Genomic DNA, 26,965 nt, shown 5'->3' on the forward strand with positions numbered 1-26,965 from the left:
AACGCCAAATTTCACAAATAGCTGAATCAATCATAAAAGAGTTAATGAGAGAAGCCGATTTATTCGGAAGAGTTTGGGTGGGCTTGGATCTATCCATCAAAGGGTTTAGACAACAGTTAAAATCCCCACCCATTATCAATCTGTATTGATTCAAATTAGGAATGGATGTAAATAAACATTTAAAAAATTCAGGACAATCAGTATTTGGAGCATAAACATTAACTAAAACAACTTTTTGATTAAAAAGTAGACCAGTAATAAGCAAAAATCTACCTTGCGGATCTGAAATTGTTTCATGATGTATAAAAGAAGTTGATGAATCTATAAAAATAGAAACACCTCTTACTTTGGCTTGCGAATTTGAGTGATACTGTTGGCCCTTCCAAAACCTAAACAACCGTTGACTATCCACCTTCCTTACATGAGTCTCTTGTACAAAAATAACATTAGCATTCATTCTATGGAATACTTTGAATGTTTTTTTCCGTTTGATCGGATGATTTAAACCATTAGTATTCCAAGAAACAAAGTTAATAGTCTTATCCATATTGACAATATTTATTACAATTAACACATAAGTTTGAAAAAAAAAGTGAACTCATGAACCCGGAAGAAGGAAGTAAGTTCAAGGAGAAACCGGAAGTCATGGCACTGTGACCATTTTTGTAGTTTCATATAAGCCCATGAAATAAAACTAAGCAGAAAGCAAGCAAAAAGAAAAGAAAAAAGAAAAATCCCCCTCCCTCCACCCTCAAAACCCCAGGAAAAAAGCCAAAAAGAGGCAAGCAAGCAATCTAATACTAAAATTACCCCCATGTCTCAAGACGGCAACTCAGACACAACAAAGTTTAAAAAAATACAAACAACCCACATTATAAGAGAGGGTTGGTATAACAAAAGTTAAAATATAAAATTAGTATTATAAATGTATATAAACAAAAGGGTTAAAAAAGAATTAAAATGATAAAACCCATAAATGACTAATACTGGATTGGTATTTTAAATGAAAGTTTAAAACTTTCAAACACATCAAAACAGATATGACGTTCCAAGCACTAAAGTCTGTCGGGAAGAAGAAACGACATTTTATTTTTTTTAAATCTTAATATTTAAATGTTAAGAGTATAAAAAAGCGTATATCAGCTTAAAAAGAAAAGCAAAAAGGAGAAAAAAAACCCTAATAAGTTATTTTCAACGCTAATAGATTAATAATATGGAAAAATAATAAAGTCAAAATAAACCGTGCAAAAAGAGCTTTAACCGTATATAAGAAATACATGTAAGCCATACCCAAAAAAAAAACCAAACATCATTCTGTAACAGATCCAAATCTATAGGCTAAATTACATTAGTCAGCCCAATAGAATGTCATTGTTCCAGAAAACTTTGAGCATCCGCTGGAGATTTAAACAGCCAAAAAGTTCCGTCCTCAAGAGTGACTCTCAAGTGTGCTGGAAATAACAGCACTTGCTTGCAGCCTTTCTGGTGAAATTTCGACATAACCGATCTAAAAGCCATTCTTGCCCTTAAGACTTCAGGGCTATAATCTTCCAGAATGCGAAATTTAAACTCTTGATAGCAGATCATACCCTTTTTTCGAGCCGCCGGAATCAAACGTTCTTTGGTATGAGGGTAATGGATCCGAAGAATCACATGTCGTGGTTTCAAACTTGAATCAGACTGAAAACGGGAGACACGGTGTGCCCGATCGATTACCAGGAGAGAGTCCAGTACCTCTGGACCCAAGACATCCATTAGAAATTTAGAGAAGAAAACGGTAAGATCACCGCTCTCAAATTTTTCCGGAATCCCAATTAATCGAAGATTTTGTCTTCGAGAGCGAATTTCCAAATCAGTAATTTTAACTTTATAACGATCCATCTGTTGAGAAGTCGAAGTTTGCTCTTCTTGTATTTTTTCAATTATACGATCTTTCTTGCGAGCGGCTTCTTCAAGAACCAAAATACTTGCTTGTTGTTTTTGTGATTCCAGTGAAAGTGTCTGGAGCTTTTCTTCAACTAGTTTCAAACGCTCATCAAACCGAAAAAGCTTTACGGTTATTTTTCTCTCCAGTTCTTCAAATTTGTCTTCTATAAGCTTCACAATTGTTTCTAAAGTTATCAGTTCTGTCGTCTGTTTCGATTCTTTTGCTCTAGACATTTCAGCAAGTTGAGAATAATTCAAATAGTTAAAAAGAAAAATTCTGTATGTTTAGACCCCTTTAGAATAAGTATAAGAAGATCCTTTAAGGGGTGGTTTGTAGGTTAAAAAGACGTAAAAGGTTTGGAGCAAAGCCTAGAAGCGGTTTACTCCATGAGCGCCATCTTGAGACTCCCCACTTTTCTGCCCAAATTCTGCATCCTGTCAATATCCTCTTGACAACCTACAGCCCCATCCACAACTCCTCCAATCTTCGTGTCATCCGCAAACTTACTCACCCATCCTTCCGCCTCTTCATCCAGGTCATTTATAAAAATCACAACAAGCAGCGGTCCCAGGACTACTACCCTCTGCTTTCTTCTTGTAAGCCAATTTTTTAAACAAACAGCCAAGGTTCCACTGATCCCATGCCTCATGACTTTCTAGATGAGTCTCTCATGAAGAGAACTTGTCAAATGCCTTGCTAAGATCCATGTAGACCACATCTACCACCCTACCCTCATCAATTTCTTTTGTTACCTCTTCAAAAAGCTCAATTAGGCTTGTGAGGCATAATCTTCCCTTCACAAAGCCATGTTGACTATCCTTGAGTAGACTGTACTTCACTAAATGCTCGTAGATCCCATCCTTAATCCTTTCCAATAGTTTGCAGACCACCAATGTAAAACTCACCGGTCTATAGTTCCCAGAATTCTCCCTATTACCTTTTTTAAACAAGGGAACTACATTTGCCATTCTCCAATCCTCCGGCACCTCCTCTACAGCCAAAGAGGATTCAAAGATCATAGCTACTGCTCCAGCGATCTCTTCTCTCACTTCCCACAGCAACCTGGGGTATATCACATCCAGCCCTGGGGACTTATCAATCTTAATGTTTTTAAGAAGATCCAACACTATTACTTCCTTAATCTCTACATTGTCCAGCACACAGGCCTGTTCTATTTCAACCTCACTCTGATCAAGATCCTTTCCACTTGTGAATACTGAAGCAAAGTATTCATTTAGGACCTCGCCAACCTCCTCCGCCTCCAGGCACATGTTGCCCTCTTTATCCTTTACCGGCCCCACCTTCATTCTTGTCATCCTTCTGTTCTTGACATACGCATAGAACGCCTTGGGGTTCTCCTTAATCCTACATGCCAAGGCCTTCTCATGCCCCCTTTGAGCTCTCCTAAACCCTTTCTTAAGCCCCTTCCTGGCTACCCTATATTTCTCATGAGCCCCTCCTGCTTCCTGCTTCTTATATCTAACATATGCTTCCTTCTTCCTCTTGATGAGTTGCCTCTCATGTTTCATCAGCCACGGTTCCCTTTTCCTACCATTTTTTCTTGTCTCAGTGGGACAAACCTATCCTGAACCCAGCACAAGTTTTCCCTAAACTTTCTCCACATTACTTCTGTGCTTTCACCCATGAACATCGGTTTCCAATTTACTCTCACTAGTTCCTGCCTCATCCCTTCATAGTTAGCCCTTCCCTAGTTAAGCACTTTCCCATTTTGTCTGATTTTAACCTTTTCCATAGCTATGCTGAAGCTAAGGGAGTTGTGGTCACTCTCACCAAAATGTTCCCCCACCAAGAGGTCTGCCACTTGACCAGGTTCATTACCCAGAATTAAATCCAGTATAGCCTCTCCTCTCGTCGGCCAGTCCACATACTGTGTCAGGAATCCTTCTTGAACACACCTGACAAATTCAGCCCCATCTATCCCCCTTGCACTCAGGAGGTGCCAGTCAATATGAGGGAAGTTGACATCACCCATAACTACAACCCTATATTTCCTGCACCATTCTAAAATCTGCCTGCTTATCTGCTCCTCGGTGTCCTGAGGGCTATTTGGGGGCCTATAGACTACTCCCAGCACAGTGATTGATCCCTTCCCATTTCTGACTTCCACCCAGACCGACTCAGTGGACACTCCCTCTACAGCATCCTCCCTTTCTATAGCCGTGAGACTAAGTAATGCTACTCCACCCCCTTTTCTACCTCCCATCCTATTCTTTTTAAAACAACTAAACCATGGTATCTGCATCAGCCAATCCTGTTCTTCCTCCAGCCAAGTTTCAGTAACAGCCACAACATCGTAGTTCCACATACTGATTCATGCTCTAAGTTTATTCCCTTTATTTCTGAGTACCCACTTTTGATCACCTCTGAAGTCCCACACCAGGACTGCTTCTCCAGGAGTGAAATATCGAACCTCCTTTTTGAGAAGCTTTCAATTAGTCTCAGCTGTTTATCCTGTATCTTCCCTCTGAGATTGGGTTTGAGGAGATCAAAGTGTGAATGCAAGGAACGACCCTTGAACAGCAGAGCTGGTGAGTGGTTGGCTGTGGAACGTGTTGCATTACGATATGCAAGGAGGAGATTACTGAGCTTCTGGTTCAGTGTTAGTATAGTGAATTCTGCTGGCATTGCTTGCAATGCAATCTTTAGACTCTGGACAAACCTTTTCCACCAAGCATTTGTAGCTGGGTGGTATAGTGCAGATGTAACTTTTAGAAATCCGTTTTTAGGAATGATTGAAACTATTCCACCACAAACTGTGGTCCATTATCACTGACTGAGTGCTCTGGAATGCCAGTCTCTTTAACACTGTGTTGAGGTTTTGGGGATGTTCCTTGTCATCCTTATCAGTAACAATGATGTCATCCAGGTAACACCAAGTGCCTGTGTAGATACTTTCAAGGAGCTCTGAACCTGGATTTGAAGATCTCTCTGCTCAGCAACACTGTTAAAGACCTTGCCCTTAACAGTATCCTGTCTCCTTGCATTTGCCTTACCAAGATCCAACACCTTACATTTATCTGGGTCCAACTCCATATGCCATTTCTCAGTGTATAAATCAGTTGCAGATATATCACACTGTATTCTTTGCCAGGCTTCTACACTCTCCACAACTCCGCCAATCTTAACATAGAAACATAGAAAACCTACAGCACAATAAAGGCCTTTTCACCCACAAATTTGTGCCGAACATGTCCCTACCATAAAGTTACTAGACTTCCCCATAGTCCTCTATTTTTCTAAGCTCCATGTACCTATCTAAAAGTCTCTAAAAAGACCCTATCGTTTCTGCCTCCACCACCAGCAGCCCATTCCACGTACTCACCACTCTCTGAGTAAAAAAACTTACCCCTGACATCTCCTCTGTACCTACTCCCCAGCACCTTAAACCTGTATCCTCTTGTGGCAACCATTTCAGCCCTGAAGAAGCCTCTGACTATCCACACAATCAATGCCTCTCATCATCTTAAACACCTCTATCAGGTCACCTCTCATCCTCCATCACTCCAAGGAGAAAAGGTAGAGTTCGCTCAACCCGTTTTCATAAGGCATGCTCCCCAATCCAGGCAACATTCTTGTAAATCTCCTCTGCATCCTTCCTATGGTTTCCACATCCTTCCTGTAGTGAGGCGGCCAGAACTGAGCACAGTACTCCAAGTAGGATCTGACAAGGGCCCTATATAGCTGCAACATTACCTCTTGGCTCCTAAATTCAATTCCACGATTGATAAAGGCCAATACACCATACGCTTTCTTAATCACAGCATCAACCTGTGCAGCTGCTTTGAGTGTCCTATGGTCTCGGACCCCAAGATCCCTCTGATCTTCCACACTGCCAAGAGTCTTACCATTAATACTATATTCTGCCATATTTGACCTACCAAAATGAACCACTTCACACTTATCTGGATTGAACTCCATCTGCCACTTCTCTGCCCAGTTTTGCTTCCTATCAATGTCGCACTGTAACCTCTGACAGCCCTCCACATTATCCACAACACCTCCAACCTTTGTGTCATCAGCAAACTTACTAACCCATCCCTCCACTTCCTCATCCAGGTCATTTATAAAAATCACAAGAGTAAGGGTCCCAGAACAGATCCTTGAGGCACACCACTGGTTACCGACCTCCATGCAGAATATGACCTGTCTACAACGACTCTTTGCCTTCTGTGGGCAAGCCAGTTCTGGATCCACAAAGCAATGTCCCCTTGGATCCCATGCCTCCTTACTTTCTCAGTAAGGCCTGGATGGGGTTCCTTATCAAATGCCTTGCTGAAATCCATATACACTACATCTACTGCTTATCCTTCATCAATGTGTCAACAATGTTACATCCTCAAAAACTTCAATCAGGCTCATAATGCACGATCAGCCCTTGACAAAGCCATGCTGACTACTCCTAATCATATTATACCTCTCCAGATGTTCATAAATCCTGCCTCTCAGGATCTTTTCCATCAATTTACCAACCACTGAAGTAAGAATCACTGGTCTATAATTTTCTGGGCTATATCTACTCACTTTCTTGAATAAAGGAACAACATGTGCAACCCTCCAATCCTCCGGAACCTCTCCTGTCCCCATTGATGATGCAAAGATCATTGCCAGAGGCTCAGCAATCTCCTTCCTTGCCTCCCACAGTAGCCTGGGGTACATTTCATCTGGTCCTGGTGACTTATCCAATTTGATGCTTTCCAAAAGCTCCAGCATCTTGGTATCATCCGCAAGCTTACTGAACCATCCGTCTATATTTTCATCCAGGTTATTTATATACATCACAAATAGCAGAGGTCCCAGCATAGATCCCTGCAGAACTCCATGAATTACAGACCTCCAGCTTGAGTAAGTCCCTTCAGCCACTACCCTCTGTCTTCCATGGGAAAACCAGTTCTGAATCCAAGCAGACAACTTGCCATAGACCCCATGTATCTGAATTGTCTGGATTAGCCTCCCATGAGGAACTTTGTAAAACACCTCACTAAAATCCATATAGACAGCATCCACTGCCCTACCCTCATCAATCTCTCTTGTCACCTTGTTAAAATAAAAACCCAATCAAATTGGTAAGGCATCACTTTCAGTGCTGGGTTGATGGTGACATTAAAATCACCACAGATCCTGACAGACCCATTCCTCTTGGCAACTGGGACCATTGGCATTGTCCATGGGCTCTACTCAACCTTGGAAAGAATTTCCTCAGACTCCGTGTGATCGAGCTCACTGGCTACTTTATCACAGATGGTATAAGGAACTGGATGGACTTTGCAAAACTTGTGTGTGGCATTTTTATTTAACACTATTTTACCCTTGTAAAATTTTGAGATTTCTCATGCCATCCTTGAACACTGCTGTGACATCATTCAGTATCTTAATTTGCTTTCATTTGGTTTCATCGCAGGGAATGTGGCATGCAAGTGCTGGATGGATCTCTAATTAAGTTGTAGTTATCTCAGCCAGTCAGGTCCCCGTAATACTGGCCCTTCTGTTTTTACCACATACAAGCCCAATATGCCTTGTTGGTTGTTGTATTTCACGGTTAGAAATGTCATTGCCACAGGAGCTATCTTTTCTCCAGTGTAAGTTCTTAATTGGATATCTACAAGCTTCAGTTTGGTACCTTTGAAATGCCGTTCAAACTCTTTTTGTGGAATGACTGAACAGCTCTGTATGTGTCCTACTTCCATTTTCTGAATTTTATTTTTTTTTAAAAAGAACTCTTGTGTTTTCCTGTCTGAAGACACGTGCTACTCTGTTTCACAATTCCTCACTCGTTTTTGTTTATTTCGAAAGCCTCATTGCGTCGGGTTTGCTGTAAAAATAGCTTGTCACCAATGTTATATTTTGTAACTTTAAAACATTAAGTTAATTGAAAATGTACACAGGAGTCCAAGAAATGTGAGTGTAGTTCACATTTACTTTAAGCGAGGTGTGCACATAACACATGGTAGTGATGTATGCCATTAACATGTAAACCATATAACAATTACAGCACAGAAACAGGCCATCTCAGCCCTTCTAGTCCGTGCTGAACACTTACTCTCACCTAGAACCACCGACCTGCACTCAGCCCATAACCCTCCATTCCTTTCCTGTCCATATACCTCTCCAATTTTTTTTAAAATTACAATATCGAACCTGCCTCTACCACTTCTACTGGAAGCTCGTTCCACACAGCTACCACTCGCTGAGTAAAGAAGTTCCCCCTTGTGTTACCCCTAAACTTTTGCCCCTTAACTCTCAACTCATGTCCTCTTGTTTGAATCTCCCCTACTCTCAATGGAAAAAGCCTATCCACGTCAACTCTATCTATCCCCCTCATAATTTTAAATACCTCTATCAAGTCCCCCCTCAACCTTCTACGCTCCAAAGAATAAAGACCTAACTTGTTCAACCTTGCTCTGTAACTTAGGTGCTGAAACCCAGGTAACATTCTAGTAAATCTTCTCTGTACTCTCTCTATTTTGTTGACATCTTTCCTATAACTCAGTGACCAGAACTGTACACAATACTCCAAATTTGGCCTTACCAATGCCTTGTACAATTTTAACATTACATCCCAACTCCTATACTCAATGCTCTGATTTATAAAGGCCAGCATACCAAAATCTTTCTTCACCACCCTATCCACATGAGATTCCACCTTCAGGGAACTATCCAGCATTATTCCTAGATCACTCTGTTCTACTGCATTCTTCAATGCCCTACCATTTATCATGTATGTCCTATTTTGATTAGTCCTACCAAAATGTAGCACCTCACACTTATCAGCATTAAACTCCATCTGCCATCGTTCAGCCCACTCTTCTAACTGGCCTAAATCTCTCTGCAAGTTTTGAAAACCTACTTCATTATCCACAATGCCACCTACCTTAGTATCATCTATATACTTACTAATCCGATTTACCACCCCATCATCCAGGTCATTAATGTATATGACAAACAACAATGGACCCAGTACAGATCTCTGAGGCACACCACTAGTCACCAGCCTCCAACCTGACAAACAGTTATCCACCACTACTCTCTGGCATCTCCCATCCAGCCACTGTTGAATCCATTTTACTACTTCAATATTAATACCTAAACATTTTTACATATAACTCATAGTTATTGAAACAAGAATGCTTAATAAATATATATCAAATATTATTAAAATATTAAATACGTAATTCAATCAAATGTTGAAAGACCTAGATAGTGGATGTGAAGAGGTTGCTTCCTATGGCAGAGTCTAGACCAGAGGGCACAGCCTCAGAGTGGAACAGGGGTTCCCAACCTGGGGTCCATAGACATGTCAGAAAATGGTAAGGCTCAATGGCATAAAAAACATTGGGAGCCCCTTGAATGGAGGTGAGAAGGAATTTCTTTAGCCCAGGGGGTGATCAATTTGGTGGAATTGGTTGCCATAGGCGGCTGTGGATGCCAGATCATTGGGTATATTTAAGGCGGAGGGTGATAAGTTCTTGAATAGTCAGGGCATGAAAGGTTATGGGGAGAAGTCAGGAGAATGTGGTTGAGAGGGAAATGGATCAGCCATGATGAAATGGCGGAGCAGACTTGGCTTAATTCCACTCGTATATCTTATGGTCTTATAATCATAGAATACTATAGATTAGAAACAGGCCCTTTGAACTATCTAGTCCATGCCAAACTATTGTACTGCCTAGGCTCATTGTCTAAAGGTGAGAAAGAACTTGTGAAACATTGTTAGGCAAAAGGCTTTCAGATACACGTAATGAACTATTTAGACCACATGTCCTTTGGCATTCATTACAAATACAGTTGTCCTTTTCTCACTCTCTAAACAGCCATAGTATCTGCCAGAATAATGAAAGAAGTTGCAATGTTAAGCCTTTTGCTGAGAATGAAGTCAACCAGGAGGTGAAGGAAGTCCCGAAAGAGGAAAAGAAAAAGTTGGTGAAAACTGTCTGTGTGGGGCTGCTTGGCACTTTTTTACCACAAATATTTACTAATCTTAACTAATCTTTGGAAATCTAACAAAAGTCTGTTGCCCTGTGTTCGTCCTCCTGCCTCTAATATGCTATTCGTATGCACTCTGCCTCTCTCACAATAGATTTGTATGTGCAAATAAATTTCTTAACATCTTCCTTGTCACATGTTTTTACAAATACAGATATAAATCTGCTCACAAGGTATCATTCAGAAGTGCTGTCTGCTTTTTGCAGCCTGTGACATGATGGTAATGCCTTTCTTAGTATGCAAGGGAAGAAAAGTACTTCATTTAAACATCTTTACTACTTTATACAAACTTCCTTAAATTGTCACCAAAAAGAACATAGATTATTCTTTCCTGCCACACTGGACATCAGTGTGCATTGTGGCTGTATACTCATGGACTGGAGTCTAACTACAAGACCATTGCCTTCAGTTACAGTCAGTCCCTGACTTTTGAAGGTGCAGTGGTAAACAGCATTTTGGCTGGTCCAAAGACCGGTTCCACATTTTCTAATTGAGTGGATCTAGAATCCTTATCAAAATTACATTGTTTGTTTCAGTGGAAGCAATAGAAAATGTGCCAAGCATCCCGTGAATACCAATTCAGTAGCACTATAGTAGGGCCACCCACCAGTCAAAATGAGGGATGGTTGGAGCAGCCTTTATAGGACCCAATCTTTCAAGATTCCATATAACTTTAGTTTGTTTTCCATCGGATATTTGCAGCAGCAAAATAAGAAACACTTGCCCTGTACTTTGCTTTTTTAATGAAAAGAAAAGCATCTAGCTGAACTTCATTCTTTCAGATCAAATGAAATGCCAGTACTTCATTCATTTCTCCCTTTGGCTGTTCTGGATGTTCATGCTAATTAACCTAACTGCCATGACTTTCTTTGTCCTATTTATTTATCTGAAAATGAAATTAAAGGAGGCAAAAACTGCAAATAATGGAAATCTGATCAATCAGTGTGTTAATAAGCAAGGTCTTCAATATTATATCTGAAACTTGATGTTGATCTCCACAGATGTTGTCTGATTTGCTACATATTTTAAATGAGTAATCCTTGCCTGAGCTGAGGCTTTAATAAGGCACTGGTGAGGCCTCATGGAGTATTGTGAGCAGTTTTGAGCCCCTTATCTGAGAAAGGATGTGCTGATATTGGACAGGGTTTGGAGAAGGTTCACGAGAATGATCCTGAGAATGAAAGGATTATCATATGTGGAGCGTTTAATGGCTTTGGGATTTAGAAGAATGTGGGGAGATCTCGTTGAAACCTGTCGAATATTGAAAGGCCTAGATAGAATGAGTGTGGAGAGGGCATTCCCTATAGTGGAGAGTCTAGGACCAGAGGGCACAACGTCAGATTAGAGGGATATCCATTTAGAATGGAGGTGAGGAATTTTTCTAGGCAGAGGGTGGTGAAACTGTGGAAATGATTGCCACAGGGGGTATTTAAGATGGTGGTTGATAGGTTCTTGATTAGTCAGGGCATGAAAGGTAACAGGAGAATGGGGTTGAGAAGGAAATGGATCAGCCATGAAAAAATGGTGGGGCAGACTCACTGGGTTGAATGGCTCCTGTATTTTATGACCTTACCTTAGTAAGGTATAATTTTCATTATCTTCAGCTGATGGAAAGCAGCAAACTATCCCAGACACTGACCTGGTCCCCTGCACTGATAGAATAAGTGTGGTGATCACTGCATGGCATCAGTTTTTTCAATGGAGGAAGCAGAAAGTAGGCCAAGAATCTATACCAGCCAGCGCAAGGAACAGGAAATAATGGGATTACCAGATCTAACGTGAACAAAGTAACAGCAATGAAGGTACTAACAAAAACTAAATCCCCAAGAGCAATTTCCAGAATAGAAAGGTGTGAAGTAGATTGCAATGCTCCAATGTTATGAGCCTCCATCTTTCTGCAGACTTGGGAACTGTTCTGTTAGATCGTGGGACTTTGATATTTAATACAAGACAAGGTAAGACCAGTTAGCTGTGCATCTATTTTCAGAAAATGTCCACATTGCAGTTGTATTTAAGGACAGAAAGAGGGGGCTACCTTTTTGTTTTCAGATGATGGTAGCATTCTGGTTTGAATAGGTAAAGGTTGCATTATGGTTGGCAGACCTGATTTTTGAAGAGCTGACTTTAAGAAAAAAGCCTAGTGGACAGGGTGATATCCATTTCTTGTCATTTACATTGAAACATAAGCAGCAGATACTGGAATGTGAAGCAAAACAAAAACCGAACAGTCGGAGGAACTCAGTGGGTCAGAGGTGAGACAGCATCTACGGTACTGTTCTGACGTACAGTCGGAACTTGAAATAGCAACGATAGCTTTGCCTCCACGGATGTTGCCTGACTGCCAGCCAAGTTCCTCCAGCAGTCTGTTTTTGTGTCTTTTACATGGACTTCCATATGGTCAGTCAAAAATGAAGCTGCAGAAATTGGCCAAGTTTAGCTATAGGAGACAGAGTAGGGGTAATGGGCAGATACTGCAAGTGTCGGGAGATAACTGAATGTGTAAGATTTCAAATATGTGCCATGATTATTAAATATTTAGCTGATGGGATAGGAGGATACGCCACTCACTGACGTAGGCACTGCATCGAGCACTGTTGGCTGAGGCACGAACTTGCCAGTGGGGCATGGTGGGTAAGCAACAGAGTACAGACATGTTCAACTCACCTCCCTGCTTGGGCTCAGCCAGCTCCTCTCCTCCATGACACTATCCACCTCCCTGCTTGGGCTCAGCCAGCTCCTCTCCTCCATGACACTATCCACCTCCCTGCTTGGGCTCAGCCAGCTCCTCTCCTCCATGAAACTATCCACCTCCCTGCTTGGGCTCAGCCAGCTCCTCTCCTCCATGACACTATCCACCTCCCTGCTTGGGCTCAGCCAGCTCCTCTCCTCCATGAAACTATCCACCTCCCTGCTTGGGCTCAGCCAGCTCCTCTCCTCCATGACACTATCCACCTCCCTGCTTGGGCTCAGCCAGCTCCTCTCCTCCATGACACTATCCACCTCCCTGCTTGGGCTCAGCCAGCTCCTCTCCTCCATGACACTATCCACCTCCCTGCTTGGGCTCAGCCAGCTCCTCTCCTCCTTGACACTATCCACCTCCCTGCTTGGGCTCAGCCAGCTCCTCTCCTCTATGACACTATCCACCTCCCTGCTTGGGCTCAGCCAGCTCCTCTCCTCCTTGACACTATCCACCTCCCTGCTTGGGCTCAGCCAGCTCCTCTCCTCCATGACACTATCCACCTCCCTGCTTGGGCTCAGCCAGCTCCTCTCCTCCATGACACTATCCACCTCCCTGCTTGGGCTCAGCCAGCTCCTCTCCTCCATGACACTATCCACCTCCCTGCTTGGGCTCAGCCAGCTCCTCTCCTCCATGACACTATCCACCTCCCTGCTTGGGCTCAGCCAGCTCCTCTCCTCCATGACACTATCCACCTCCCTGCTTGGGCTCAGCCAGCTCCTCTCCTCCATGACACTATCCACCTCCCTGCTTGGGCTCAGCCAGCTCCTCTCCTCCATGACACTATCCACCTCCCTGCTTGGGCTCAGCCAGCTCCTCTCCTCCATGACACTATCCACCTCCCTGCTTGGGCTCAGCCAGCTCCTCTCCTCCATGACACTATCCACCTCCCTGTGGAATGCACGGCACCATCACTCACACTCCATAAGACAGCAAATGGATGACATAGTGATACTGGGGTCTACTCACTGATAGGGGCCCCAAGACCAGGAGTGGTTAACTCAGCCCAGTACATCACAAGCACACCCCTCCCCACTGGCAGTTATATCTGCCTCAAGAAGGCAACGTCTAACAAAAAGTCCCACCATCAGAGCAATGCCATCTTCTACCCACTAACACCAGGTAGGAAGTACGGGAGCCTGAACTCCCACACCTTGGTCCTTTTAATCTGTGTGTATATACGGCATGTAGCCATTCAATATAGCAGCACCAACATTCTCTGCTTCCTCCTGTTTTTTATTTTGCAAATACACATGAATGGCGATGAAATTTTGCTCCAGTGCCATATCTGATTGCATTTGAAAGAGGGAGGAAAGGTTTCAACAATTTTGTCAATTGCTGAGACATTAACAAAGGAACGCACATGCAGAGTGGGTAAAAATAGACCTGTTGTTTCCTTAAATATCTGTTGCCTTCTTCGTGTAAATTTGCATTTCAGATAGCTTTTGTATTATACAGAATTCATATTTTAAAAATGTGAACCATGAGTTGGGCAAAATTACAGCAAGATTCGCTGAGCAGAGCAAAGCAGAAACAGGATGGTTGATTCATACCTGCAAATGGAAATTTTGCCAAGGCATGATGGAAAGTTACCTTTATTTGACCACGATAATTAAGGAAAGGAAAGAACTTAAAATGGAACGATTTCTTAACAGAAGAGAGGGGAAAATGGTTTTGTGAAGTTCAGTCACCGAGGAGCCATACTTCCATTAGAGGAGGCCCAGTCATAATGGGGGTTAAGTAACTAGCCTGCTCCTGTTAAACAGTACCTCAGGATGCTTGTTTCCACTCTGGGTCTGGCAGAGTTAAGTAGTGAGGCCAACGTGGGAACCACAGACTCTTGTACAGAGAGCAGAAGGTGCCTGATATGGGTAAAAATGGTGCAGACTTCCTGCTACTTATGCAGGGCTTCTGTGTGATAGTGATGAATGGGCTTGAGGTTTTCAATACCACCCCAATACACTCCATTTTGAATTAACTGTCAAAACAATTAAGTTATCTTTGGTCATCTTGAGCTGCTGTGGGCCAGGGATTCTGGGTGTCGTTAGTGATGCTGCATTTCTTTATGGAGTCTTCGATCGCATCACTGAATCTTTTCAGTTCATCTCTTTACCAGACAGAGCTCAGAATGGATTGTCTGTTTCAGGCGCCTGGTGTTTGGCAGAGCCTTTCCAATTATAACCAACTGAGCATTGCTATGTTGCCATTAAGTTACACACTCACTTTGCAGTTTGGCCAGGGAGCAGAGAGGTTAGCGGGATGCCATTACAATGCCAGTGATCTCTGATCTTCTCACTGCAGTCTGTAAGGAGTTTGTTCATTCTCACCATGACCGCATGGGCTTCCGATAGGTGCCCTGGTTTCCTCCTACATTCCAGGGGGAGATGGTTGGGGTTCGTAAGTTGTGGGCATGCTCTGCTGGCATTGGAAGCATGGCGACTGTTGCAGGCTGCCCAGCACAATCCTTGCTGATTTGGTTTGGTGCAAACGGCACCTTTCACTGTATGTTTTGACGTGCATGTGACAAAAACAGATAATCTTTTATTTTACCTGAATGCCTCATCCTCTATAGACAGTACAAAACTTCAGAAGAAAATTGGATAAAAATGCAGCATGCCAGTCAACATCTGAGGGAAAGAGAGATAAAGACATTTAAGATTATACTTCCACTATTCAGTTTTTCTCCAGCCCTTTCTTGGGTGCTGTCTGTCCTGAGACACAGACGCTGTCATGCTCTCTTTCCTCTCTCTCCCCTCACTTTTCCCTCACAGCGTGAGCAGCTACGAGAAGAATCAGACATACTCTGCTGAATGGTCGGACGATGAAACAAACAACCCCGGCACAAACGATGCCAATGGAGGAGCAAATCCTTTTGACGAAGACGCTTCTCCTGCCCACGTGCAGGGAGTGCGTGTACGTGCACTGTATGATTATGAAGGACAAGAACAGGACGAGCTGAGCTTTAAAGCAGGTGAGATTCTGGAGACAGATGCTTCCTCTGTGTGGCATTGAAGTTTTCTCCACTTGTTTGTTTACCAAAACTGTCTTCATAGGATTTTACCTGCATCATTTGTCCCAAACCACAATGAAAGAGTTTGTCGACCACGACCCAACTTGTATGAGCCACAAATTCTGCAGATGCTGGATATATAAAGCAACACACACAAAATGCTGGAGGAACCCAGCGGGTCAGGAAATGAGACCCTTCTTCAGGACTGGGAAGGAAGGGGGAAGACACCAAAATAAAAAGATAGGGGGAGGGGAAGGAGGATAATGAGAAGGTGATGTGTGAAGCCAGATGGGTAGCAAAGGTCAAGGGCTGGAAAAGAAGGGATTTGACGGGAGAGGAGAGTGGACCGTGGGAGAAAGGGGAGGAGGAGGGGTGCCAGAGGGAGGTGATGGGTAGGTAAGGAGAATGTGGTAAACTATGTATACCTGTCTGGACATGCCCCTCTGCTGACTGCTCCTGTGGCTCCTCCCACAGACCCCTGTATAAAGGCGATTGGGGCACTGCGCCTCCCTCAGTCTTCGAGATGTAGTGGTCCCTTTTGCTGTTAATAAAAGCCTATCGTTCACTTCCAGTCTCCGAGAGTTATTGATGGTGCATCAGAGAGGAAAGAGGCCAGAGTGGGGAATAGAAGAAGAAGGGAGGGGGAGGAAAAGGTTTTTTTTACAGCTGGAGAAATCGATATTCATGCCATCAGGTTGGAGCCTACCCAGACACAAAGTAAGGTGTTGCTGCTCCACCCTGAGTGTGGTCTCATCACGACACAAGAGGAGGCCATGAACTGCCTTGTCGGAATGGGAATCAGAATTAAAATGTTGAGCCACCAGGGAGTAGCATTCCCTGTATTGGCTGGCAGTTGGACAAGTTAATCAGTTAATGAAATTGAGCTGATTACCGTGTAGCAAAGATAACTGAGGGGAAGAAATTACTTACAACTACATCTTTAATACACGGAGTTGATTGAGAAATGTAGCCTGGAAGCAGGACACTCAGCCCAAATGATCCACACCAACCATGACTGAATATCCAGACAAACAACAGGAAAAAAAATATAAGCAGAGCAAAGCCAATGCCAACACACCAAACCATTTATTACCCAAAACCTGATACATACACCAGGTCAGTGAGGACTTGAAAACATGTCATCCAACGTCATAGTCAAGCAAGAGCCAGGCCAGCATGAGATGCTTCCTGTGAAAGCACCTCATAGTTCACAGCTGTAAAATATAACTTGCCTGCTTCATTTGGTGTTAAAGATGACCATGATGGATATTATTATCATGGGTGCCATCTAAACAGTCGAGGGGTGGACTGCATGCAATCTACATAAATGCCAAAGATTCCGCTTCCCGGGAGAGAAGTCAAAGGTTGCCTATGAAAGACCAGGGGCTATTTATCCTTGTCACAGATGATAATTGTCACAGGGCATATGATAATTGTCTCCCATTGAGGAACAATGAAAAACTATAAAAATAAATTTAATGAAAAACAAGCATTGATGTCCTTCCAACCTGTTCAATGTGAAAACAATCAGTTGTCCCGTTGTCCCTGTGTCCCGTTCAGTGTGAATACTGTCAGTTGTCCCGTTGTCCCTGTGTCCTGTTCAATGTGAATACTGTCAGTTGTCCCGTTGTCCCTGTGTCCCGTTCAGTGTGAATACTGTCAGTTGTCCTGTTGTCCCTGTGTCCCGTTCAGTGTGAATACTGTCAGTTGTCCCGTTGACCCTGTGCCCCGTTCAGTGTGAATACTGTCAGTTGTCCCGTTGTTCCTGTGTCCCGTTCAGTGTGAATACTGTCAGTTGTCCTGTTGTCCCTGTGTCCCGTTCAGTGGAATACTGTCAGTTGTCCCGTTGTCCCTGTGCCCTGTTCAGTGTGAATACTGTCAGTTGTCCCGTTGTTCCTGTGTCCCGTTCAGTGTGAAATTGTCAGTTGCCGCTGGTATAGGAATATTAAATGGAGTGGAGGTAAACTATTTAAAGAATAAATTGTGTTTTTTGACTGGTCTTGTTTTTTTTCCTTTACAAATGCAGGTGATTTCTTAACAAAGATTGAAGATGAGGATGAACAGGGTTGGTGCAAAGGACGTCTGGAGAATGGACAGCTGGGCTTGTATCCAGCTAATTATGTAGAAATGGTCTGATTAGGTGGTGTATTTATGGAGCTAGTTGTTGCTACTGTATATACATGGTCTAGGTAATGCTCTTCATGTTCTGAGGTGATATGACAAATAATTTCACTTTGTATCTTTTGTTGGTAGGTTAGTGTCTTTTTGTCATTTGTGTAAATCATGCCTCCATCTGTCAGCTCAAAAGATTGTATCCCTTTAATGTTCAGTGTAAAATACCTATTTAACAAGAAACCTACTTAACTTCAAGGTGTGCTCTTCTCCCTTCATGAAGTGGCTGACACTTTGTTCTCACCAGACATTATTAACCCCGTGTCTTCGCTCCTTAAAAATTGTTACACTTATAGATCAAAACAGGGTTAGACCAGTATCAGTCCCTTAACTGACTGTACATCACTCTATTACAGAAATATGCACACACACATGCACACATTTTTCAATGCAGGAGTGGGGAACCTTTAAATTTCCCTCACTTTCTTGCATGTTACATTTAAAAAGATGCTAAATCATGTTGGCTATTAGTGGTTTGATGCTTTAATTTGTTGCTTGTAAGCTTTTTGACTACCACATTTTCCAGTTAATTGGAATGTCCATGGTATGAAGAAAGATTCCCAGTGATTCTCACTTTTCTGTTCCGGGGGTGAATGTGTTTATCTGTGTGTACTAAATACACACAGAGTCAACCAAGAACTCTGCAGCTTTGATCAGTGAGAGTAGTACTAACTTAAAATGTTTCTCTCTGAAACCATTGTTTGAAGATGGTTCAAAGTCCCAGTTATTAGCACAATTGTTTATTGCAATGAATTGTAGAAACTGGGCGCTTGAAGTGAGTTCCTATTATTTAAGAGAATACCCCAGTTATGAGTTTATGAACTTGACTTGGAACAGCCTCTGGAGAATTAAGTAGGCAAATAAATTAAAACTGTGCTAATAACTGGATAAATGAATGATGTAATGCAATGTTGTTGTTTCCTTTTATTTGCCATACTTTAATGTCAGTGTGTTCATGCTGCAGTTGATGAAATATTAATCTGAAAGCTCCTCTTACAAATAATCGCGCCACTTTTTACAAGGTAGCCAGTATTGTTTTAGGAAGTGTAGAGCATTAAGTATTGTTGTTAATGGGGTACCATTTTACAGACATGCACTGCAATACAGGCATTTTATTTCCTAGAAAATATTTTTCATATTTAATCTGACAAGTGAAGAACATTATTGGCCATACATTGCGGCTTGAATGCGCAGTTCAGTTAAACATGAACTGTAAGATGCATAGCACTCAAAAGAAAGAATTTGGAAGTAATCTGTCTGGTCCAGGATTATGCAGGTTTTACTCTGCAAAATTTGCTGGCTTCTGCCACCAGAGGGTGTCCCATATATACGTGGCAGTAAGATGATCGCCCCTTTGGAATAGCAATCATTTCCGTGAACTTCTACATACTGTGTTTGAAAGTTTACTTTTTACTTCTATGGTTGATAAAAAAGAAAACATCAAGTTTTTGACCCTGAGATCAAATGAAGTATTTTCTGTTTATTAGTGATGGAACAGAGATTTAATTGCAAGTTTAAAGAAAGCCAATATTTGAAAACATTTACCTTCCTTTTTTGGCCCTCCATCGTGCAAACTGTGTCCAGATTTTTCCTGTGCTACCTGCTTATCAAAACACTGAACACAAATCTTCTGATGAATGAGTTGCTTTTTCTTCTTCTTAGACCCCACAAGTCTCAAATTAATCAGTATAGAAGAGCAAATCAAAACACTAAACCACCAGGATCTCTTTTTTTGCTGGATTTACAAGGAAAATAGAATGATTGGTATGTGCTCCCCTTATTTCTTCCCTATTCCTTTGGGGTGGCAAGGTAGTGTGGTGGTTAGCACACTACTTATTGGCACCAGTGACTAGGTTCAGTTCCTGCTGCTGCTGTCAGGAATTTGTACATTCTTCCTGTGAAATGTGTAGGTTTCCTCTGGATGCTCCAGTTCTCCCTCTTTCCATCCCCTCCCCTTCCACAGTCCAAAGACATGCCAGTTATGCCATTCACACAAGCCAAAACTACAGAATTGAGAGCGTGTCAGGAAAGCAATAATTACTTCAGCATTTTATTGGAAGCAAACATCCAAAAGTATATCGCACTCTCCCACTTGCTGAAGTGACAATTTCAAACAGTTTTATAAACAATCAAAATAAAGTCTTTCTATTCTAAATGCCACTTGCTGCATAATGGAACCAAGTCTGAAGAGAATCACAAATTGACGCAACTTCCAACTCTTTAACATTCTATTACGTCAAAAGGGGAAGCTTTTGACATTTAATTTGCAGTTTAGCTTTGTGTCATATTTTTTTTAAGTGTTTGTATGGTACTTAAAGCAAAGGTCTTTGTATGTGGTAATCTTATGAGAGCTGATGGGAAAATGAGCAGCTATAGACCAATTGTCACTAGTCATTACATCACTCTATTTTGAGAAGAGACTCACACTTTAATATGAACATAGTAATCTACAGCATATTACAGACCCTTCGGCCCACTTTGTTGTAACCTACTCTAGAATTTGCCTAGAATTTCCCTACCACATAACCCTCTATTTTTCTAAGCTCCATGTACCTATCTAAGAATCTTAAAAGACCCTATCGTAACCACCTCTACCACCGTTGCTGGCAGTGCACTCCATGCACCCACCAACACTCCAAGATGGTAAAAGATTTGTAGCACAATCTGAGTTGTAAGCAAATTCTTGGCCTGATGAATCCACTGCTGAACTTTTTGGAAGTACGTTTAGGCTGGAGGATGATATGGGGGTGAGGAGGAAAAGGAAAGGACATTTGGGACTTGAGTGCTCTTTTTATAGTATTGGCTCATTTCCCAAAACAATTCCATTAAACATCCACACTTTACATTTATTGCCAAGTTTGTAAATACTTTCCTGTTTTGCTCTCCCTCCACAATTTTAGATTGATTTTGTGTTTGATATCAGACTAGCCACTTACTCATTCCCTGATTCCTCGGCCAAAAGCTAGATTGATGCCAAAATAATCTGTCCTTACATAAATATGTGTCTGCATGTTTAAATACATAAGAAAATTCTCTCACTTTTATGCATCGTTTCTCCAGCTTGTTCATTTACTTGATGTACCCTGACTTCTGTGTGACATCCATCTACATTTTTAAGTTATTCACCATTATTGAATATGAGAAACAAAGAATATTGCAGATTCACAAATGGGTAGAAAACAAGTTATTTGACAGCATTTGCTTTGTTGTTCTGATCACTATATGCACCATATGTTTGTTTAATAGACTGACAATTTTGATTTTTTTTTTACCCCTGTGTCCTTATAGATCGTAGTAAATTGTTACCTATATGGGCCCATCAAGAGCTCTGCCATGTTTGGAATTGCCTTAATTATTGGAGTACTTTATAAATGAGGTTGTGTCGAGAACGAATGTCAGATAGCAAAGGAGAGAAATCAATCTTTGAAATGAGGTGGTTATTGTTCAGTTACTACTGACTGTCAGTCATTTGTCAAGTAAAATAAATCGAACTATCCAATGATTTCAAAAACAAATAATATAACAAAGTTAGTGCTTTAAAAATGATAATCCAAATTAAGTAAATTTGACGTGAGGAACATATAGGCTGTGCTGATGTAATGCAAAAGAGGTCTGGTGTCTCAATTCCTTGCTTCTAACCTTTTCAACTTTACACAGATACTTAAAACAATTAGAAACAGCTCTGTGAAATGTGTGTATCCTTTGCTTTTTTGTTCAACAGTATTTCCAGCTTCTATCCATCAATGCCAGCCTGATCCCAGAAGTTGGAAAGCTAACTCTTAGACAGGTGCATCTGAATGCTGACTTTTAGTTCTTCGTGGCAAAATTCCTGATTTGGTGGTCAAGTCTTATTAGCAAAACAAGCAAGTGACATTTGAGGCATTAAACTAAAAGGTCTTTGCAGTACGTGTGAAGGTGAAGTGATGTGAATTAGCTTTCTGAGGGTAATCTCAGATGTCCTGCAAAAACTCGCCACAGCATTTTCCACCAGATTCTTGCTGTGTAGTACAATTGGATATGGTGTTACTACTCACTCCCTGAATGGGATTAAATTCTGTCAGTGGTAGTCTCAGGTGTATAACCATAAGTTAAATAGGTTTCAGCTTTTAATAGGGTTTTAAACTCCTAGAGCTGGGAGTTGACTAGAGGAGGTTATGCACTCTTAAAATATATAACTCTATACTTCACTCTAGTTAATACAAAGATGCAGCTGGGAAAAAAGATATATATTTAGTAGAGTATTTTGTAACCAAATATATCTATAAAGAATATATTATTTTGAAAAAGGAAAGCATTCCTTGCCGAAGCATAAAGTGCAGCTCAACTTGCAGAATGTAGTGCATTTGCATTTCTTCATCAAAATGTATGTGAAACTTAATTTATGGATGTCTGTATATTAGAACGAATGGTCAGAATTATGCAGAGGAACCTTCCGTAGCCCAATGGGTAGCTTATAATTGGGTTACCACTATTTGCCAAGTTCAAAACCAGCAAATCAAAGCAAATTGCTTTCAAGCAGAATGTTTGTTTGTGAGTTGTGTCTGGGATTTGCTTGGCTAAGACTAATCTGGTTTGGTCTTAAATGACTTTATACTTATGAGCAACATGCAGGTGTAGGGAGTAAGATTTAGGAATTGAATATAAATCCAGATTTCTTTATCTATTTTAATTGCATGTTATCACTGGCAGTCTGGTGGCATCAGTAACTTGCAGTGTTTTCCAATAATTCCTACTGCCCATTCTGCTAAAAGCACAAACCGTGCTTAATATAACTTATTCATTAAACTAAGAAGGCAGTGTCAGTGCTTAATAAAGGCCATTTGTGTGTCATTGTAGTGACATGTGGCAGTGCTATATAGGAAATATTGATATATCATTCTGCAAATTCAATTCCAAATACATGTACAAAAGTTGCATATGATGCTATTGTATAATCAGTGCATATGACTCTGTAATTCAACAAGTACCTTGTGATTGTACTGTGTGGCTAGATTTGAGCTGAATCTCCTCTGTATGATCACTATTGTGAATTGAAAGTTCCTTTCCTTTCAGACCAATGTTTACATGATAATTTAGCTATGTTAATACTACTGATGTAGTGCCTGTTTGAACAATACCTGCTGTTAATGTGAACTGTATATGAGTCTGTTTGAGCCATATTTATATTTGGTATGGAAACTGTTACCTTGCATATAATTCTGATGTCTCAGCTGAACTCCGCCTTGGTGCCATGTGTACTATGTCACAGTGGTGGAGCAGAGAGCCTGTCGGATCAGTGGGAAGAACATTCATGGACTAAGCTGAACTGAGAAGCAATTTATAAATCTCTACTGAAAAAGGTTTGAGTTTGGTATTCTATGATGAACTGGGAACATGAATTTAATTCAAAACGCAGCCATAGTAAGTAAACATTAAAGCAGGATAAAAGGGAATGAGTCGCTTCAGAAAAGTAATCTGCTCAATATTAAATAGGCTTCTATTTCTGTTCAGACTGTTATATACACTATTTTTACCACAGTAGTTGCTGCCTATTCTCTATTGTGGGTGATACATTCTTTGACCAGGGAAGCAAGCTTTCCTACAAATAACAACATCTTTATATGTTACCTTTGTGGTTGCATACACTAATGAGATCTGACTACAGTCGACACTTGTAGCTGCAATGGTGTGAAATGCTTGCATGTCTTCCAGGGCTCTCTAAGCAAAATTCACTGAAACGTTTAATGCATTGTGCAGTTAATCTAGACCCTGGTTCAAATAAGGGTAAATTTCTTCAATAAGCTATTTGTGAATTTAAACAGAAATCTTAACCAAATAGAGGTGGAGCCATGGACAATTGCCGGCCAAGTAATCCATTGTTTTTGAAGTCTGAATTTCTGAAACCTTAGCTTCCTTCTAATCCCTTCCCATAAACAAATAGTAGCTATACCACACGGGGGTCAAGTCTTTACTGATTCTGGTAAATCACTGAGTTCATCCTAAGGCAAATTCCGGAATGCTAAAGATCTGAAATGGTGGCATGTGGGATGAGATGACGTAGCGGACTCCACAATATTGAGGAAAGTGGTACAAACTAAATCCATGGGAGTATGGATTTGGTTGGAGAAATTCCTTGTGTTGTATGCTCCACATGGCTAAGAAAGTAATCACTTTACTGATATTCCCCGAGGACTTCTGGTTTAAAAAAAATTCAATAAAGAGAATATTTTATTGGTGTCTACAACTTTCTTTATCATCTGCACTGACTTAAATCTTCCTGCCTTCTGTTAGTTTTAGCTTAAATCTAGAAGATTTTGTACTTTATTTTAAACACTGGGTGTGATTAGCAGCTGGGCCATAACTTGGTCCATAGTAAAGCCATGAGACCGTATGGTGACTGAAGTTCACATTTTAAGAAATGAACAATGGATAAAGATTTCAGTTTTTGCTCTTAATAGAATTAGATAATTATGCTAAATTACTTCCAGGGATAAAGATGTTTGAAGGGAATGCGAGGGAAAATAACATAGATTAAAGTGGAATTGGTGTCAAATTGGTAGTTGGCATGCACGGAGTCTGAATGGCTTATTTCTGTGTTGTTCCTCATCTAGATGGTCTATCCCAGGGGTTGGAATCATTTTTATGCCATGGACCCCTATCATTAACCAAGTGATCTGTGGACCCCAGGTTGGGAACTCCTGGAATGTAGAAAAGTCTGTCCAACTTTGGGCAGAAGGACATGCAAAACTGAGAGGATCACTCCCTCTGGAGAGCGATGTGCTAGCTCCCATCGACACTTCTGAATTGCGCTGTAACTCTTATCCATCATGTGAACAGAGGTCCAGTAGGCATTATATTGCATTGTAGCTTGTGGCATCAATACAGTGAGGGAACAATAGATGATTAAATTGAAAAGGAAAATGAGAAAGATAGAAGCAAGTGCATCATGCTTGAAAGTTGTAATGGAGTTGGTCATCACAGAGGTGTGTCTGATTTAGAGGGTCAGGGAATGAAAGAGTTTAGGCTGAAGCTGCTATCTACTCCCATCCTCCGTGCACCACGCAGTGAATGAGTAAGCACATAGGTCCATTTATTCTGAAAACCAAATGCTGAAGTCAGTAGACGAGGCATAATAATCCCTCAGTGGCTATAATAATCCCTGGCACTGCCTGACAAACTTTGATAGGAGGAAAACATGGGCTGAGGCTTCACACACACTTGAACTATTAAAGTTGTGTTCACTTTTAAAAACACAAATCTTTTAAATAAAATTTTATTTTAAAAATAATACAGAAACACCTTAAATGCTTATAAAAATAAAGCAAGTGAATTATTGAGTTCTTTTTCTAATCTTAATTTGAAGAGGGATTCTGATGTTAATGCAAACCTGGCAGGTGTGCTGTCAAAGGTTGGTTTCCACTGGGAAATCATTAATGATGAGCCTTCCCACTCATCTCTGGTGAAACCCTCAGTGATCCCCTCTAACTGGCTTTGTTCACTTCCCCTCGTGCTGCTGTTAAGATCATAACACATTAGGCCATTCAGTCTACTCCACCATTTAATCATGGCTGTTCCATTTCTCCCTCAGCCACATTCTCCATAACCTTTCACGCCCTGACTTATCAAGAATCAATGCACACAGACATGGCCTCCACAGCCAAATGTAGCAAAGGGTTCCACAGATTCACCACCAGTTTAAATGAACATCCCTCTGTTCTGGAGTTGTGTCCTCTGGTCCTAGACTCCCCCACTATAGGAAACATCCTTTCCACATCCACTCTAAATAGACCTTCAATATTTGATAGTTTTCAATGAGATCGCCCCTCATTCTTCTAAATTCCAATGAGTACAGGCCCAGAGCCATCAAACACTCCTCATATGACAAGCTTTTTATTTATGGAATCATTTTTGTGAACCTTCTTTGAACTCTCTCCAATGTCAGCACATCCTTTCTTAGATAAGGGGCCCAAAACTGCTCCCAGTACGCCAAGCGAGGCCTCACCACTGCTTTATAAAGTCTCAGCATTACATCCTGCCTGTTATATTCTAGTCCTCTTGAAATAAATGCTAACATCACATTTGCCTTCCCTACCACTGACACAATCTGTAAATTAGCCTTCAGGGAGTTCAGCACGAGAACTCACTTTGCACCTCGGAGTTTTGAATTTTATTCCCATTTAGAAAGAATCCCTGTGCAACGTACTTGCTCCAAACCTTTACATTACTCAGGGGACGTGGTAGAATACACCCAGTGTCTCAGCCTTAGCACAATGGAGGCCTCACTCAGCCAGTCCAGGAGCCACTGCAAAACAAGCTAAAGGGATATAGCTGGTGTATCCTTGTCCTAGACTTTATAAAGTGAACTTTATTCGATGTATTTGGCTTTGTATCCAAATGGTTCTATTCTATGCTGCCTTTCTCCATTTTGATCCTTCTGTTACTGATTGATGGAGAGAAGCTCTAACTTGATTTATTCATTTCTTCACCTCCATTCAATCTGTTCACTTGCTAAAATTATTTATCTCATCTTAGCTTACCTTCGAACCATATTTAAGTTACATGACTATAACTAAAAAAAGACCTAGATCTCCTTGAAATTGATTCCTTACAGCTCAAGAACACATCATGTTTCAGCCAGTGAGTGAGTGGGCCAGTGAAGGAGTGGAGCTTTGAGGCTTTGACGAGTTTGTTCCCAGTTAGTCTTTACAATGCCTCCTGAGACGGTGAAGTGCCTCTCCTGTGAGATGTGGCAGTCTTGGGGGAACTCCCCTCTCCCGCACAGTCACATCTGCCAGAAGTGCTTGCGGCTGGGCGATCTGGAAGACCGTGTGAGGAATCTGGAGCAGCAGCTGGATGACCTTCGACTCATAAGGGAGAATGAGGCAGTCATAGATGAAAGCTACAGGGAGGTAGTCACACCTAGGCTGCCGGATGTAGGTCGATGGGTGACAGTCCGAGGGGGGAAAGTGAAGGAGAGTAGACAGGTAGTGCAGAGCACCCCTGTAGCCATTCCCCTGAATAATAAGTTTACCGTCCTGGATGGTGTTGGTGAGGACGACCGACCAGGTGTGAGCCACGGTGGCAGGGCCTCTGGCACTGAGTCTGACCCTGTGGTGCAGAAGGATGGGATGGAGAAGAG

The 26,965-nt window shown here is 41.6% G+C and overlaps 1 protein-coding gene across 11 annotated transcripts in view; it reads left to right on the plus strand.

Annotated features, from left to right (window-relative positions):
• pacsin1b (protein kinase C and casein kinase substrate in neurons 1b) overlaps positions 1–24,057 on the plus strand; it is a 370,145-nt gene extending 346,088 nt beyond the window's left edge. For 10 of the 11 annotated variants that reach the window (XM_073030300.1, XM_073030299.1, XM_073030302.1 and 7 more), the window contains 3 exons: positions 9,757–9,861; positions 15,437–15,636; positions 17,702–24,057. In XM_073030300.1, the coding sequence (XP_072886401.1) occupies positions 9,757–9,861; positions 15,437–15,636; positions 17,702–17,811 (415 nt within the window). In that variant the 3' untranslated portion in view covers positions 17,812–24,057. The remainder of the gene's footprint in view (positions 1–9,756; positions 9,862–15,436; positions 15,637–17,701) is intronic. The other variant, XM_073030305.1, reaches the window with a different exon arrangement.
• The last annotated feature ends 2,908 nt before the right edge of the window (positions 24,058–26,965 follow it).

The sequence above is a fragment of the Hemitrygon akajei genome, chromosome 27, assembly GCF_048418815.1.
Source record: "Hemitrygon akajei chromosome 27, sHemAka1.3, whole genome shotgun sequence".
NCBI lineage: Eukaryota > Metazoa > Chordata > Chondrichthyes > Myliobatiformes > Dasyatidae > Hemitrygon > Hemitrygon akajei.